General features: G+C 45.5%; 1 protein-coding gene across 1 annotated transcript; it reads right to left on the bottom strand.

Moving 5' to 3' along the window:
* Positions 1–752: 752 nt before the first annotated feature.
* On the bottom strand, positions 753–16,538 carry LOC307242797 (NACHT, LRR and PYD domains-containing protein 3-like). Its single transcript, XM_080017376.1, has 13 exons — positions 16,483–16,538; positions 16,063–16,102; positions 15,881–15,983; positions 15,652–15,768; positions 15,449–15,562; positions 15,116–15,191; positions 14,746–14,977; positions 11,990–13,793; positions 11,688–11,861; positions 3,113–3,286; positions 2,505–2,678; positions 2,246–2,292; positions 753–1,997 (listed from the first exon to the last, which is right to left on the bottom strand). Exons 3-13 carry the CDS (start codon positions 15,967–15,969, stop codon positions 1,456–1,458), a joined length of 3,543 nt encoding a protein of 1,180 aa, XP_079873502.1. The 5' UTR covers positions 15,970–15,983; positions 16,063–16,102; positions 16,483–16,538; the 3' UTR covers positions 753–1,455.
* Between the last annotated feature and the right edge of the window lie 1,794 nt (positions 16,539–18,332).

The raw sequence follows: 18,332 nt of genomic DNA, 5'->3' as shown, positions 1-18,332 counted from the left end.
ATACAGTATGTCAAAAAGCACCTGCATGATTTGAGGACCAAGCTGCGCGAATACTTCCCCATCCCAGATGTGCAGTGCAGCTGGATGGAAAATTTGTAGTGTATTTGTATTGTAGTCAAATCTCTGTGTGTGTTCAGGATGTGGATGCTTCTCTTTAACCACCATCACCTTCCTGTTCCTGTTGTTCTTTTTTTGTTTTACCACTACTGCACTGTATGGATGAGAATGCATATGATTGTTAAAATATACGTCCCCTGAGAGCGCACTTTTTGGCTCCCGTATTACGTCTGGCCGCAAACACTTATAAGATTTTCAAGTGGGCCGCGAGCCCGAAAAGTTTGGGAACCGCTGAATTAGTGTTTGGGTGGGCGTACCTGACACCCAGTGGAGGGTTGTAGTAGCAGCCATTGAGTTTCTGATAAGAGAGGAAGTCATCTTCCAGGTTTAGGTCACTGGGTTTGACACATTTCACCAACATGGAAACCATTTTGCGTTCTATACAGAATGAGTTAAAAGAGCATTTACATCATTTTAAAATAGTAGCACACACACACACACACACACACACACACACACACACACACACACACACACACACACACACACACACACACACAGACACACACACACACACACACACAGACACACACACACAAGTTACCACACCCAAAGCATTAACATGGCATCTGGTAAAGAAAATAATGACATCACTGCTCCATCAATAACACAACAGATGACTTGGATTCCTCATCAACTGTTTCATCCAATTTATTTGAAAAAGGTGTTTTTAAAGATGTTACATCAAGAAAACTCAAACTTCCACATTCAATAGTTTTCATTATCATACATATTTGAACAAAGTGAGTCTTATGTTCCCATCAAAACATTAAAAACATGTCATCAATATTTCTGGCTTTGACCTCTAGAGAGCTGCATGTGTTAAAGGACATCTCTTCATTTCATATTTGTTAGAATTATTCCCAAGTAAGTAACTTCATTCTTTACTGGTATGTTACACATTTCAGAAATGGTGCAATCTTTAATATCCATGAATTATCACAGTGATGAGTTGAAGTAAAGACCTGCAGCTTGAATATCCTATAATAGGTTCCAAAGGGGATCTGAGCAAAACAGCGTAGTATCATCAGCGAACTGGTTGATGATGATTCGATTGTAAGCAACCAAGACGCCTTGTGATCCACTGATATTAATATGAGAAGCAAGAAGAAATGCTTCAAATCATCTGTTGACAAAACAACAGTTGATGTCACAGACCCTACGTCCATTTTGTTCTACAGTCTTTGGTTTGGACGGGAACAAAGTTGTACAAACAGCAAGAAGCAGAGCCGACAATACATAAATGTACCACAGCATGGAAAGGCAATTACGTACCGTGTTTATAAACTATGTGATATAAATACTGAATATTCAGTTCATGGTTTTAGAGAGAGGATACTACACCTCCTCCATCTGACACAGAGACACTGAGGAACCAGACATCCACAAATTAAAACCAGGATGGAGTGGTTCAGTGAATGTGGTGTAGAAGGTGTGGAGGTGTCTCAGTGTGTCAGAGGAAACTAAGTAGAAGGACAGAGTGCCAGCAGACCAGTCCAGATACACTCCTACTCTGTGAGGTTCAGCTGGCGGAAGGAGATCTATAGCTGTTGTACTGTTATTGTACAAGGCAGAGTAGTAATCATTAGAACAAAACAGAATCCAGGACTTTTCATTCAATCCAAGACAGCAATCATGAGTCCCTCCTTTCCTTCTGATTCCTCTGTATGTCATTCCTATATCAACATCTCCTTTCCTCTCTACCTCCCAGTAGCCGCGTCCAGTCAGACCTTCTCTACACAACACCTGTAGTTGGTGGTCAAATCTCTCTATGTGATCAGGGCGTGGCTGCTCCTCTTCAATCTTCATCACCTTGTTGTTGTCAGACAGACAGAGTTGTCTGTGTGCTGTGTTTGGGTCCAGTGTGAGTTTTACACCATCTGGTGGAGAACAAGACACAATACAGCAACAGTTTATAATCTAACATCCTTGTTTGGTTCATATATTGTGGTTACATCAACAGACAGATTGTCCATTTATCAGCAGTGTGATGAAGACACATGATGTCCACCATCATCTTCATTCTCAGTAGGATCTGAATGGATGAACGTGCCGTACTGCTGTGTGGATGGACTTTCCATCTAAATAGTTGATAAATAGAAATGAATCAAACTAAACAGACACTTACACTTCCTCAGCCCTGGTTTTAGCCTCCACGCTCCACCGTGCTCCACCCTGGGAAGAACAGTCAGAGCAGAACGTTCCCTTAGATCAGGGAAACATGGACATTAAGAAGCTCCTTGATCCATCGTTTCCCATCATACGTCATATGTGCTGTCTAACAACAAAGCACTTTCCCCAGCATCCCAGTATGATTGACCACATGGTTGTAGAGCGTCCTCCTTGTAGAAGAGCTTGTCAGGGAGTGTCCGCTGGTCTCTACATACCTGAGAGTGTCCAGTCTCCAGCGTGGGTCCTCCAGGCCAGCAGAGAGCAGCCTCACTCCTGCCTCTCCTGGGTGGTTGTAGCTCAGGTCCAGCTCTCTCAGATGGGACGGGTTGGAGCTCAGAGCTGAGGCCAGAGAAGCCACGCCCTCCTGTGTGAGCAGACAACCTGACAAGCTGCAAACACAACATGAAGCACAAGGTGTCAACATCAGGAAAACGGTTACTACGGCAACAGACACAGACACATAATACAATGAGATGGAATATTTATTTGAAATGATTTTAGAAGCAGTATGCCAGCGCTGTGGTAGCAGGATGTAAAGACATGCAGGGAGGAGTTGTTCCCCCTTACAACGCTCATCATTAAAAGACAGACGTCATTATTCAGAAATAACTGACCACTGATTGACCAATCAGTCAATATTTCATAGAGCTGTGTAATAATACAAGTCAAGTAGTTTCATGGGTAATTTAAAAATGTAAGATCCTGCAGACACATAAAGTACACATGTTCCAAAACACTTTTTCAGAAGGACTTTCATGTAAATGCATCATTATTTGATGTCCATTCATGATCCAGTTGGTTCCAGAGGTTGAGTAACACTGACCTGAGAGTGTCCAGTGCACAGTGTGGACTCCCCAGTCCAGCAGAGAGCAGCTTCACTCCTGAATCCTGCAGATCATTGGTGCTCAGGTCCAGCTCTCTCAGACGAGAGGAGTTGGAGCTGAGAACTGAGGCCAGAGTTTCACAGCTTTTCTCTGACAGATTACAGCCTCTCAGCCTGCACACACACACACACACACACACACACACACACACACACACACACACACACACACACACACACACACACACACACACACACACACACACACACACACACCTTAAATCTCAATAGAATGTGTTTTTTTTACAGGTTACGTAACAAAACATACTTTTAAATTCCACCAGATCGTTTGAACATTAAAAATTATTTAACAGAATTAATAGTAATTCATCTACGAAGACATGATTGCGAGAATGAACTCATGGTTTTATGATTTGGCTTCAGAACACCTGGATTATGCTGCATCGCATGCGGTGTCCTTTTGTAGGAGCCAAAAAATAGGTTGTTATGATCGGGTCACAGCACATACATTCGTACATGCGCTGCAAAGCAACAGGCTGCAATGCATTTAGAATAGAATAGAATAGAATAGAATAGAATAGAATGCCTTTATTTTCATTGTACATTGTACAACGGAATTTGCTGTGCAGCTCCTAAAACGGTTCATTTGACATTTCACACATGCACCCACACATACGGACACCTGCTCATTCAGATAAATAATAATATTAGAAAGATAAAGATAAAACAAAGGAATAAAAATAACCGTCATATCAGAAGCTTATATTGTACATTGTATCAATTGCTATTGAACTTTATAAAAATATTATTCCATGTTAGATAGTTACAGATGTTATTAGACATTTCCTCATTGTATGGAAATATTATTGTGTGTTGTGATGATGTTGGGGGTGGTGGTAGCGGACAGTGTTTTGTGGAGTTCAGTTCACTGATGGCTCTGGGGTAAAAAGCTGTTCTGGAGCCTGGAAGTGCGGGTCTTTAAGACCATGTCGTGCCTTCCAGATGGCAGCAGAGAGAAGAGATGGTGATGGGGATGAGTTGCATCCTTCAGAATGCTGCTGGTTCTGCGGAGGCAGCGTGATCTGAAGGTGTCTTCCAGTGAGGGCAGGGGAAGTCCAATTATTTTCAGGGCTGTGTTTATGACTGTGTAGAGCTCTTCTGTCGCTGCTGAACAGTTGGCATAGCACACTGTAATATAGTATGTCAGTACACTCTACAGAGCAGTGGTAGAAGGACACGAGCAGCTTCAGACAGGTTGATTTTCCTTAGAAAGTAGAGCCGCCGTTGAGACTTTTTGACCAGAGCAGTGGAGTTGATGGTCCATGTGAGGTTCTCTGTGATGTGGGTTCCTAGAAACTTGAAGCTGCAAACCCTCTCCACTTCTTCCCCTTTGGTGTTTAGAGGAGAGAGGTCCTCGCAGTGTCTCCTAAAGTCTATGATGAGAACGTTGGTTCATTTGATGTTCAGTGATGGTCTGTTTTCTCGACACCATCCTGCCAGTTTGCAGACTTCATCTCTGTAGGCTATCTCGTCCCCATTTGAGATCAATCCCACCACTGTTGTGTCATCTGACAATGTAATAATTGTGTTTGAGGGGTGAGTGGGGATGCAGTGGTATGTAAAAATGTAATAGTGGAGAGCACGCAGCCTTTCAAAAGGAGCTCGGCTTCATTCAGCCACAGGGGAAGGAACGAAGAACGGCGACGAGCTGACGGCTTCACGAGGAAACTTGAGCAGGTTTCAACTTTATCCAAATAAGCAGCGCAGAGTGATAGCCGATAGGAGGGAAGATAAGCTCTCAATGGCGCTGGTCCTTGGAAAATAGACGCCTGAACCATTGTGTATTGTTCATGATAAGGTTTTTTTTTATTTTTATTAAAAACGTCCCTTAAACTATTGATAGAACCATGTATGTCATTTTATGTTTCTCCAAGAAGGACAATTCTTTATTTTATGGGACGGAGGGCCAGGTTATTTACATAATCTTTAAAGGTTATTTATTTTGCTAAGTAAACAACTCCACCATTTTAATGAAAATAAGTAAACATGGCCCCATCTAGCTATGTAATATATATAACATATTGAAAGGGAGAGAGGTTTGAAAGGTTTGCAACGCCAACAACTGCCGGTCAATATTGACCTGACACACCCACAAACGCCAGGTGCACAAAAGCTCCGTCGCTGGCGGTGTGACCCGAGCATGTTGTTTTTTTGTTTTACCTGTGCTGTCAGCATGCTGGGCTGACAACAAAGAGTATTTGTATGCCATAGCATCTAGGACAGAGTTAGTTTGCAAGTGGAGTTCAAGTTCTCAACCTGCAATGCAACTCTTTATTAATTCAAGAACTGCTGCAATAACTCTGTCCTGTGACCTGTAGATGACCTGTAGAATGACAAGAGCACAGTTTTTATTACATAGAACCACCACCAACCCCCTCTATGGAGAACTATTTATCATGTTTGTGTCTATAAACAACTAATCACTACTCCATGAGGGAGAGAATCACCACGGGTGAGACAAATAAACAGAACCAAACAACATTTACACAAAAACATAAACATTGGACAACAACATGAATTGAAAAACACCACCACACCCAGCACCCGGGGCACCCGCCGCAGAGAAGCCACGCAGCAGGAGCAAATGGCTGACAGCCGCCCCCCACACCCCAACCGACACCCACAACAGCAAGCAGCCCCCCGAGGGGCCCCGGAATGCACCCGGCGGCGCTCTCCGCAACCCCGCCAGGTCGCAGCAAACCTTAAGCCACCAGGCGCAAGCCGCCAGGACTCCAGCCAAGTTGGTAGGGGGGGCCCCCCCCAACCACGACCCGACCCGCCAGCGACCGGCCACCCCGGAAAAACCCCAGCGCTCAATGTGTGGTGCTGGCAGTTGCAGTTAAAATTGCGGGGTTGGGGGTGCGAGTCCTTCAGGCAACTCAAACCCGAATTACTCGCACCCCTCCTGCCCCGCAGACCCTTGTCCGGTGGAGTGTTGTTCGGTGTTGGATTGGTGTGCGAGTGTATGTGTTCTAAGCTAATATGAGTGGGATTAAAATTTCGGGATGGACGAGAAGCACGCTTGGGCAGTAGCGTGACAGGCAAGATGGCAGCTGCCCGCCGCATCCCCACCCACATAGCTTGCACTCCATCCATCCCACAAGCCCTAGGCCTAATGTGTGGTGTATGCGCTGAGTATGAGTTTTGGCACTGGGAGAGATAGGCGAATCGCGACCAGATTGATGCAGGGGCGCAGCAGGCCGGGGAGCAGCCATGCGGATCCCCTTCCCCCGGACCCGACCTTGCCCTACCATGCCCACCTCTTGACCTGGTGGCAGCCAATGATCAGCCACGGGCGCAGAGCGGTCCGCCATGCGTCCCACCATGCCGGGCAGCTCCGCACCCCCATCAGGCCCCTGGTCAGCACCCAGCCGCCGAGTATACAGACCACAGAGCAGAGGGCGGCAGATGGCATCCCCACCCACAGCCCAACCCCCAAGCGACGAGCGTCCCGCGCACTGAGAGTGCCAGGGGACAGGTACCCCGGCAGCCCGGTGTGACGACAGGAGGCCGCCCCCCACCAAAGGAGGCCACATGGTGAGCCCCACGCCAAACACAGCCAGCCAGGTTCAGGACCCGGTTGACAGGACCAGACGTAACGCCTTACCAGCCCCCGCACAACGGGCCACCCCCCCCATGGGACGCAGAGGGACACACAAGCCCAGCAACCCTGCCCACGGGGCTGGCAACCCCAGCGGCGTGCCGACCTGCCGACGACGGGGCCGAAACCCGAACCCGCAACACACACCCCCCGCCCCCAACCCAAACCCCAAAACCCCCAACCACGCCCCAAACCAACACACGGATGTTAACTGCAGGTACTCCCCAGGAGTACTTGCAGCTAGCACCACAGCTACCTCCACACCACCACCACCCAGACCCCTTAACAACCCTGTGGGGTTCCGGGATACCCCACGACCACAGGCCTATGCACCACGGATGTCCCCAGAGCCGCCCGGGCACCTGCAATGCCCTGGCAGACCAGGAGGAGGACCCCCACATGCCCCAAAACACCACGACATTGCCCCGACTTTGGAAGACTCAAGATTTAAATGATGGAGTTATGTCAGTGATAGAAGTAGCCCATATTTCATTAAATGAATCAACATAGTTTTGGGATATTGCCAATAGTTTTTCCATTGAGATGTAATCTATTAATAACTGCAACCATTGGGATGTGGTGAGATTATCTCTCTTTTTCCAATTGAGTAATATCGTGTTCTTGGCAATTGTTAAGGCGATCAAAATGGGTTGGTGTGTTTAAGTGGTGGGTCAACTGAAAGGGAGGTCACCAAGGAGACGTAGTCCGGGAGACTGGAATGCTGCGACCCATTAGGGCTGATAGCTCTTGGTTGGTCCAGAATGCTAGGATAGGTGGGCAGAGCCAGAAGGCATGGAAGTAGTCATCTCTGGTATTAAGGGAACAGTGAGAGCAAATGTCTTCACCCACAAAATCCATTTTGAACAATTTGTATTCCGTGATATGAGCTCTGTGCTCATATCTTTTATTGGATGAGTTGCATTTTGGAGTTGCGGGTCATAGAAAAGGTGTTGTTGCAGATAAGCTTCCACAGGTTGATATCGGTGGGAACAGCAAGGTCTCTTTCCCATTCCATTGTAGGTAAAGATAAAGTGGCATCTGTTTTTAATAAAAGTTTGTATATTCTGGAAAAGGGATTTTTTTAAGTGACCGATATGAGTGAGATGTTCAATCATTGGAGTTGGTTGTAGGATGTTGTTTGTCAATTAGATTTTATCTTTTAGAGACTGCTGTAAGTGAAGGAATTGAAGGAAGCTGTGGCCACCGATATTATACCTTTGAGTTAAGGTTGTAAAGGATATAAGCGAATCATTTTCAAAAATGTGTTTCATACAAGTAATTGCTTGTCTTTCCAAGACCTAAAGATTATTGGCCTGTTTTTCACCAGAAAATTGGGGTTGTGTCAGATTGGCGTGAATTTCTTTGAAGATAGAGTGTGACCACTGAGTTTGAGGAATTTCCACCAGGCTGACAGAGTTGTTGCGATAAATAGGTTTTTAAAGCAATTATGTTTCCATATTGATTCAGTAAGGAATGGGAGATCAGATAATGATAACTCCTGACATTCTGTTTGTTCGATGTCTTGCCATCCATGGCCCAATTGTTGTTGAACTGCCTAAGCTGTTTCCCAGAGTAAGGATGGTGATATTTCTGGAGAGTCATTCAGTTCAATGAAGGAAATCCATTCTCTGGAAAATAAATGGTTAAATTCTTTATCTGTCAAAAGTGAGGTGTTAAACCGCCACGTGCCGGGAGGGTTCCGGTTTGTTTCATTTATCAGGTTGAAACTAATCGGCCCGTGATCGGAAATTACAAAGGGTGGATTTCAGGATTAGTGATTTTGGACATTGCGGAGTTACCTGTCAAGAAAAGGTAGATTCTAGAGAAACTTTGGTGGGGTGGTGAATAATATGTCCATTCTCTAGACTGTGGGTTATTTGATTGCCAACAATCCCCAAGAGCAAGATCACTAATATATTGTTTTATAGTGTCCCACGAATGCCAGGATTTCTGAATATTTCTGGCTTGAAAAAGGTCTAAACTTGGATCCAGGACTGTGTTGAAGTCTCCTCCCAATATGATAATTAATTCAGAGAATTCTAAGAGTTTTTAAAATATATTGTGAAAGAAATTTGGGTCATCCTCATTGGGGCCATAAATATTAGCTATGGTTAATTTGATGTTACCTAAAATTCCATTAATCATTATGTAACACCCTTCTGGGTCTGATATTGTGGTTTTATTTTGATATGGGATACTTTTATTGATCAATACAGAAACACCTCTTTTTTATAGTTGTATGATGCAGAGAACATCTGATTAACCCATTTAGCTTTCAGTTTGAGGTGCTCAGATGCAGTGAGGTGGGTTTCTTGCAGTAGACAGAAGCTGGGGTTCATCCTGGTGAGCTGACTTAGGAGTTTGCTACGTTTAGCAGGTGAGCCCAAGCCTCTTACATTCCGACTAACAAACTTAATGGGTGTCATTGAAGTTAGTTAGGGAGTCATGGCACAGTGCATCCAAGGCAATAGCTATACTACCCTTCCCATGCTTTCCCATAGGTAAGTCTGGGATTCCCTCCTTTACATTCCTTTTTACTGTACTAGTATTGCAGGAAGTTTGTAGGGATACATAACAACACAAACAAATGACAAGTAGACAAAGATAAACATAGAACATTGCAGGAATAGACATACATATAGTGAGAGACAGAACAGAGCGAGAGTGATAGGAGAAGTGGGGTGAGAGGGATTGGGCAGGTGAGATGATGAGAGAAGTAGGGAGGGTGAGATGATGAGAGTAGCATACTAATAGCATATAATAGCATACTAATTTCTACATCTTGCAGTATATAATCACCAGAACTACAAGAATACAAACATAATGATCAAAATAACCAGGGCGTGGTGGAGGAGTCTCGGAATAACAGACAGTCTATATATAGTTTATCAAAAACCATCGATACGCGTTTACCCTTCTGACATTTCTCCTTCAAGATGAGGCACAGCACCTTCCGTCGATTGATGATCTCATGGGGGGAATTGATCGTTCATATCCAGCGTGGTTCCTTTCAGCTCCCATCCTTTTCTTTTAACCAGCTCCTTGTGCTTGAAGTGTTCAAACTCAGCAATGATGGAGCGGGGACGGTTCCCCACGCAGTGTCCCAGTCGGAGAACCTGGTGGAAGGTGATCTGCTTCATGGTGTCCATCGGGAGTTTCAGGGCGGAGCGGCGAAAGTCTTTCACCATGTTTACTGGGGGCTCGGTGTTGTTCTCTGGGATCCCAGAAAAGATGAGGTTGTCCCGCATACTTCTGGATTGTATATCCAGGATAGTCGCTTTCATTATTTTATTTTTTTACAACTTCCATCTCCGCTGTGAGATGCTTCGTGGAGGTTTTTAGATCCGTGTTTTATTTTTGCATCTCGCCGACCGTGCGCTGCAGGAAATCAAGACTGGCATTGATCTTGGTAATGTCTCGGGGAAGTGGACCAAGCATGTCCAGCTTCTTGTAAATCTTTTCCAAGACAATAACCTCTACAGCAGCCGGGATGAGATCGTCTGTGTCCGTTGCTGAGTCGGTTTTCTTCCTTTTCGCGGGATTATTGTGGTCCTGGTCGTCTTCCATCACATACTCATCATAAAAAAACCCCGATATAATCCTCAAGGTCCTCCACTTTGGTTTTGCGCAGTGTTCCCTTTATTAAATGTATATATATAAATATTATCTGCAATTTGCTTTGTTATCTGTCTGAGTTGGAGCTGCCGGTGTACTTACTTACTTCCGTCTTCTTGCGAGATCACAGCATGCTCCCGAGATCTGACCTCCCCGCACAAAAAGACCATAGCATGTTCTAACCTACACTTAATTTATTTGACTTTAAAGTAAGAAAGCAGTGATCAGTCAGATCAAAGTATATTCACAATGTGTATGCATGTACTCATGACCCAGTGAGTTAGCTCCCTCTGCAGGCTGCTGGAGGAACTAAGGAACACACCTGAACTCATTTCAGTTCAGGTGTGGCTGCACTGGGAGCAGTGAGCACACACATCCAGATACTCAGAGCTCCTTGGCTTGAATTGTAGACTTATTTTATTTCACAACTTGGCCAAGGAATAAAAGAAGAACATTGCATGGAAAAGTAACCATTGAAAATAACCAAGACACCTTTGTTTTATTCTAATTTCACGTCTCTTCCAATATATTCTCATGGATAATTGGTAGTTTTGACATTGTGTTTTGCTGTTCTTCATTCCATGTCTATCTTCCTCACTCTGCACCGATTGCTCTCCTAGCCATCCTGGAAGGAGGATCCCTCTCTCAAGTCCCTTCTCAAGGTTCCTTTATGTTTCTGTCTGGGATGCTGGGAACTTTTTCCTGGTCCTTAATTTAGGGTGGGTGGGGTGTGGAGGTGGTGGTGTTCCTGGTCCTTAATTTATAGATGACGACCCCCCCCCAATTTTGGGGGGGGTCGTCATCTAACTGTCCTTTGAATGTGAGGATGTAAAGATCTGTGAGACTGTAACTGGTGATGAGTGTCCATCGCTGGTCAGACGATAATGTGTGCATGTTTATGGTGGGGGTCCTCACTGACGTGAGGTGGAGGAAACCCCATGTGAGCACAGGGGAGAACATGCAAACTCCACACAGAAAGGCTCCTATTTGGGAGATAACCCGCCGGAGCACGGTGCCAACAGCACCCCAGGCGGGAATCGAACCCAGGACCTTCTTGCTGTGAGGCAGCAGTGCAATGCACTGCGCCACGGTGCCGCTAAGAGATAAATAAAGAACCTGATATGATTTTTTTGTTTATATATAATATATGTATTATTTTAATAAAGTAAGGCTACCTATATTTAATAGTGTATATTGACATAGTTATTTACAGTAAACATAGATACAAATCTCAATATGAAATCTTAAATATTTAGGTCAAGGTTGAGTAACACTGACCTGAGAGTGTCCAGTGCACAGTGTGGACTCCCCAGTCCAGCAGAGAGCAGCTTCACTCCTGAATCCTGCAGATCATTGGTGCTCAGGTCCAGCTCTCTCAGACGAGAGGAGTTGGAGCTGAGAACTGAGGCCAGAGCTTCACAGCTTCTCTCTGACAGTTTACAGCCTCTCAGCCTGCACATCAACATGCACACAGATAAATATATAGTTTGATATTATATAGGCACAGATATTAACTTCAAATATCTCATCAGTTGTCAAACAGTGTACAGTTAATATATGTATGTTATCTGTGCACCTACAGAGATGTTTTGGAGGCTTTGACCACAGGCAGCAGCCTCAGAAGAGCCTCCTCTGAATAAGAGTATTTATTCAGGTCAAACACTTCCAGCTCCTCTTCTGATGACAGTAAGATGAAGACCAGAGCTGACCACTGAGCAGGGGAGAGGTTCTCTGTGGAGAGACTTCCTGATCTCAGGTGATGTTGGATCGCCTTCACTAGAGAACGGTCATTCAGCTCATTCAGACAGTGGAACAGGTTGATGCTTCTTTCTGGAGAGAGATTGTCATTAAACTTCTTCTTGATGTAAAGCACTGTTTTCTGATTGGTCACTGAGGTACTTCCTGTCTGTTCCAGCAGGCCTGTTAGGAGCAGCTGATTGGTCCCCAGGGAAAGGCCCAATAGGAAGCGAAGGAACAAGTCCAGATGTCCATTGACACTCTGTAAGGCCTTGTCCACAGCACTCTGGTAGAGGGAGTATAAGTCAGGTTTCTTTTTAAAAAGCAGAGATAACTTTGATGTTGGTTGTGGTTTTGACAGCAGATTGACACCGGTGCTGGTGAATGTCAGAAAGACATGAACAGCAGCCAGAAACTCTTGGACGCTCAGATGGACAAAGCAGAACACCTTGTCCTGGTGAAGCCCACACTCCTCTTTAAAGATCTGGGTGAAGACTCCTGAGTACACTGAGGCTGCTCTGACTTCAATGCCACACTCTGCCAGGTCTGCTTCATAGAAGATCAGGTTTCCTTTCTCCAGCTGCTCAAAGGCCAGTTTTCCCAGGGACAGAATGATCTTCTTGCTCTCTGTATTCCAGTGTGGATCTGTCCCTGATCCTCCATGATACTTGACATTCCCCTGTATGGACTGAACCAGCAGGAAGTGGATGTACATCTCAGTCAGGGTCTTGGGCATCTCTCCTCTCTGGGCTGTTGTCAGGACGTGATCCAGAACTGTAGCAGTGATCCAACAGAAGACTGGGATGTGACACATGATGTGGAGGCTGCGTGATGCCTTGATGTGGGAGATGATGGTGTCAGCCTGCTCCTCCTCTCTGAATCTCTTCCTGAAGTATTCCTCCTTCTGTGGGTCACTGAAGCCTCTCACCTCTGTGGCCATGTCCACACACTCAGGAGGGATCTGATTGGCTGCTGCAGGTCGTGTGGTTATCCAGAGGCGAGCAGAGGGAAGCAGGTTGCCCTTGATGAGGTTTGTCAGCAGAACGTCCACTGAGGTGGACGCTGTGACATCAGTCCACATCTCATTGTTCTGGAAGTCCAGAGGAAGTCGACACTCATCCAGACCGTCCAAGATGAACACAACTTGGAACTTGTCGAAGCTGCAGATTCCTGATTCTTTGGTTTCAAAAAAGAAATGATGAACAAGTTCCACCAAACTGAACTGTTTCCCTTTCAGCAAGTTCAGCTCTCTGAAGGTGAATAGAAATGTGAAGTGTATGTCCTGGTTGGCTTTGTCTTCAGCCCAGTCCAGAGTGAACTTGTGTGTTAACACTGTTTTACCAATGCCAGCCACGCCCGTTGTCATCAGTGTTCTGATGGGTTGATCTTGTCCAGGTAAGGGTTTAAAGATGTCTTGACATTTGATTACCGTTTCTTGTGTTACTGTTTTCCTGGAAGCTGCTTCAATCAGTCTGACCTCATGTTCCTGGTTGACCTCCTCACCCCCTCCCTCTGTGATGTAGAGCTCTGTGTAGATCTGGTTCAGAAGTGTTGGTTGTCCTGCTTTAGCGATTCCCTCGTACAAACACTGGAACTTCTCCTTCATATGAGACTTCAGTTTACGTCGGCAGACAGGAGCAAGATTTACTGAATGAACAAACAACAGAGAACATCAATGAGTAGATGTTAAGGTCAATGAGAATAATGTCAATATTTCCTGCTAAATGTGTACAACTCACAAACCCATGTTGTCTATTTAGCTCATCACAGTTGGAACAAGCAGACTGACTGACTGTATGTGTGTGATGTGGAGGTTAACTGTGCAGTTGGTCATAAATCTGCAGCTTTTCCGATGTTTACATGTTCCACCACGATAACCAACATGTAGCTTTACTGGCTTATTAGTAGCAGACCATTCTACTCTGATATGGAGGTGGAGAAATCTCCCAAAGGTACTAGTACTACTATAAATCTCCAATTGAAAAAGTACTAGTACTACTAAAAATCTCCCATTTAAAAGGTACTATTATCAGTCTAAAAAAGTAGACACCTAGTATGTTGCTTCAATTTTGATCATATATTATTCCACTGGAAACAACATTAAAGTTTTAGTTCCTAGACTCCCCGACTGTCTCCTAACAACCTGTCTCCTAGCGACTGTCTCCTAGCGACTGTCTCCTAGCAACTGTCTCCTAGTGACTGTCTCCTAGCAACTGTCTCCAGGTGACTGTCTCCTAACGACTGTCTCCATAGTCCCCCACTGTCTCCAAAAGACAGTCTACTAGCAACTGTCTCCTTACTCCCCGACTGTCTCCTAGCGACTGTCTCCAGGCGACGATCTCCTAGCGACTGCTCCTTGGGACTGTCTCCTAGCGACTGTGTCCGAGCAACTGTCTCCTAGCAACTGTCTCCTAGCGACTGTCTCTGAGCGACTGTATCCTAGCGACTGTCTCCTAGCGACGGTCTCCTGGATATATCTCTGAACTCTACATGTAGAGAACTGGTATTGCTCTCATTTTCTTCTCAGAAACAGTTGTACTAATAAAGCAGAGAACCAGAGTGGAATGTTCCTTTAAATGTGTGAATCACAGTCTCTTACTGCTCTGCAGAGAGTCAGCCACATCCTCCTGCTTCATCCTCCTCAGGAAGTGCAGTGTGATGTTCACAACTCCCTCTCTGGCGCTCCTCCTCTGCTCCTCTTCCTCACCGTCCACCTCATCATCCTCTTCCTCCCTCTGCCTCTCTGAGCGTTGTGGGTCATCTGCACTCAGAACCCTCCGGAGCCTCTTCAGCTCCTCCTTCACAAAGGTGACCATGTTGTCCTCCAGCAGCTGGAACAGAAGAACATCAGTGAGAACTTTACTGTCCTGGATTCACATCCCACTGGTGTGAAGAGGAAGCATGGAGACCATCAGCACCACAACACATGCTGCTTCATGTCATTTGGAGCTTGTTGGACATTTACACACCAGGAATAAGGAGTCCAGGTCTGTTTGATGCTGCTGTCCAGACTGACCACTGGTGACCTCTGACCTCTGCTGGTCTCTGTGGAGAACACACACACACACACACACACACACACACACACACACACACACACACACACACACAGTTATTGATTCTCCTAGAAGGACCAGGTGAACATCACTGTGCTTATAAATGTGATGGTTGGAGAGAAGACCCTAAATCTACACAGTTTGAAGATTCTGACCAATTCATTTCCTCCTGACTTGTTCCCTCTGCTCAGTAGAGAATGATAACAAACATCTCCTCTGTTTCCATCATCTGTTTGAAAGTCCTACCTCTTCTGCCTGGAGGGGCGGCCATCTTTAAACACCAATGGTATATTCATAGACCAGTCACTCTTCATGGAGACACAGCTGGGTTCAGGACAGTCTGCTCTCACCTGATGGAATCTACCAGATAAACAATAAGCACCATCTGGACGTTAGGATTTGAGGATGTTTAACTGTTGTATTTGATCAACTATTTGATAAATCCTCACCTCTGCTCCGTAGAATGATCTACATCTTTAAACACCAAAGGTATATCCATAGACCGGTCACTCTTGATGGAGACCCCACTGGGTGCAGGACCCTCTGGACTCTCCTGCTGCTCTGGGCTTCAACACAACACACACAGAGCTTTTCCTCAGACTAATGAAGGTGTAGTGACATCACTGCTGAGCTCTGAGATGGACAACAGTCCCAGACGCTCAGAGATCCTCATCTTACCTCTTAGCTTTGCTCGGGCCGCCATGTTCCCCAGACTGAGTTGTTTTAGAGGTGGGACGCCCCTCCTCTCCCTCCTCAGACACATTCATGGCAGACTGCAGACCTTGACATAAAGACACCAACATACTGTCCTAGCTGCTGACATAGTGATGTTCAACATGTGTTTATGTCTTGTTTTTTACCTGCTTATTCCAGTGGGAGGTGGCTGGCTCCCTCACTTTGCTGTGAGCAGGAAGCAGAAGGAACTCACTCACTGTGTTTGTTTCCAACGGGCTTGTGACACTTTTTACAACTTCATTTACAGTGTAATAAAAACACACTGAGCTGTTTCAAGATTCAAGATTCAAGATTCTTGAATGTTTGAATGTTTGAAGGCTTCATTCAAGTAGAAATAACATGACGTCATCCTGCCCACCTCACACCAAACATCTTCTCTTCTTTAAAAACACATCACGTTTCCAGGAAAACTGGTGTGTTTTAAATAGTGTTTTTAAACACGTTTAGTCGTGTTTTGAAGCTTATACAATGAGCCCAACGGGTAAAATATCTGCAGTGCAAGAGTAGACGGTGAATAAAACACCGTAAAGTGTTCAATACATTACCTTGGAAACACTGCGTGTCCTCAAAGACCCAAATGGAAAGTGAAAGTAATAATGTTCAGCGTAAACAGGAAACACTGAACAGAGAATAAAGTCTGCGTCACAACTAGGAACCGCATCCCAATAACCTCAGTCTATTATAAATATTAAATACGATAAATATTATAAATACAACTCAAGCTCTTATTTTAAAATTGTTATTATTCATTTTACCCTGAAATGACAAAATGGAGCAGACTGCGGTGAAAGGTTGGGCTCTATTTTGAGAGTTGCTCCTTAACGAGTCACTCGGTGGAAAGAGTCGTACCATTTGATTCACGGTGAGCGAGGGAGGACTTCCGGTGGACGAGGGCCGAGAGTCAGAAGAGTCGGTTCGGCTCTGAGTTGTGAGTGCAACTCTCACAGGAATCCTTTAATGCTGTTCAAATGGAATATCTTGACACCTTTCCTCCTCGACATTATTCATCCCGTAAAAAAAAAAGCATGTTACGGAAACGACGAGAAGAAGCCATTCTTGTAAGGAGCAAATGGTGGGGGCTCGTCGCCCAATGTTCCAGAAGGAATGGGAGGAACTAACTAACTAACTAACTATATTCAGTTTGAGAGTCATAACTCGCTCGCCCACTCTTTTTCCGGAGCGACTCCAGACTCCTGAATCATTTATAAGATTTGTTCGCTACGAACGAATCGTTTAGGAATCTTACATCAGTAAGTTCAACGTTGCAGTAACATGTACGACCACTACTGAGATAGATGAGAGGGGATCAGCTCGCCTAGCTCGTGTCAAGTTAGGGAAATACACCTTCCAGTATCTCATGCTAATTATCTTAGCTCAATGCATGACTGCAGAGGGGATCGGCTAGCTTAGCGCTTGTCAAGTTAGGGAAATACACCTTCCAGTTTCTCCTGCTAACTAGCTTAGCTCAATGCATGGCCGCAGAGGGGATCGGCTAGCCTAGCTCCTGTCAAGTTAGGGGAATACACCTTCCAGTATCTCACGCTGACTAGCTTAGCTCAAGTCATGGCGGCAGAGGGCATCGGCTAGCCTAGCTCCTGTCAAGTTAGGGGAATACAGCTTCCAGTATCTAATGCTGACTAGCTTAGCTCAATGCATGGCCGCAGAGGGGATCGGCTCGCCTAGCTCCTGTCAAGTTAGGGAAATACACCTTCCAGTATCTCATGCTAATTATCTTAGCTCAATGCATGACTGCAGAGGGGATCGGCTAGCTTAGCGCTTGTCAAGTTAGGGAAATACACCTTCCAGTTTCTCCTGCTAACTAGCTTAGCTCAATGCATGGCCGCAGAGGGGATCGGCTAGCCTAGCTCCTGTCAAGTTAGGGGAATACACCTTCCAGTATCTCACGCTGACTAGCTTAGCTCAAGTCATGGCGGCAGAGGGCATCGGCTAGCCTAGCTCCTGTCAAGTTAGGGGAATACAGCTTCCAGTATCTAATGCTGACTAGCTTAGCTCAATGCATGGCCGCAGAGGGGATCGGCTCGCCTAGCTCCTGTCAAGTTAGGGAAATACACCTTCCAGTATCTCATGCTAATTATCTTAGCTCAATGCATGACTGCAGAGGGGATCGGCTAGCTTAGCGCTTGTCAAGTTAGGGAAATACACCTTCCAGTATCTCCTGCTAACTAGCTTAGGTCAATGCATGGCCGCAGAGGGGATCGGCTAGCCTAGCTCCTGTCAAGTTAGGGAAATACACCTTCCAGTATCTCACGCTGACTAGCTTAGCTCAAGTCATGGCGGCAGAGGGCATCGGCTAGCCTCGCTCCTGTCAAGTTAGGGGAATACAGCTTCCAGTATCTAATGCTGACTAGCTTAGCTCAATGCATGGCCGCAGAGG

The sequence above is a fragment of the Zeus faber genome (genome assembly GCF_960531495.2).
Source record: "Zeus faber genome assembly, chromosome: 17".
Lineage (NCBI taxonomy): Eukaryota > Metazoa > Chordata > Actinopteri > Zeiformes > Zeidae > Zeus > Zeus faber.
The sequence above is the reverse complement of the archived record's forward strand: the minus strand, read 5'-3'. Positions and strand labels throughout refer to the sequence as shown.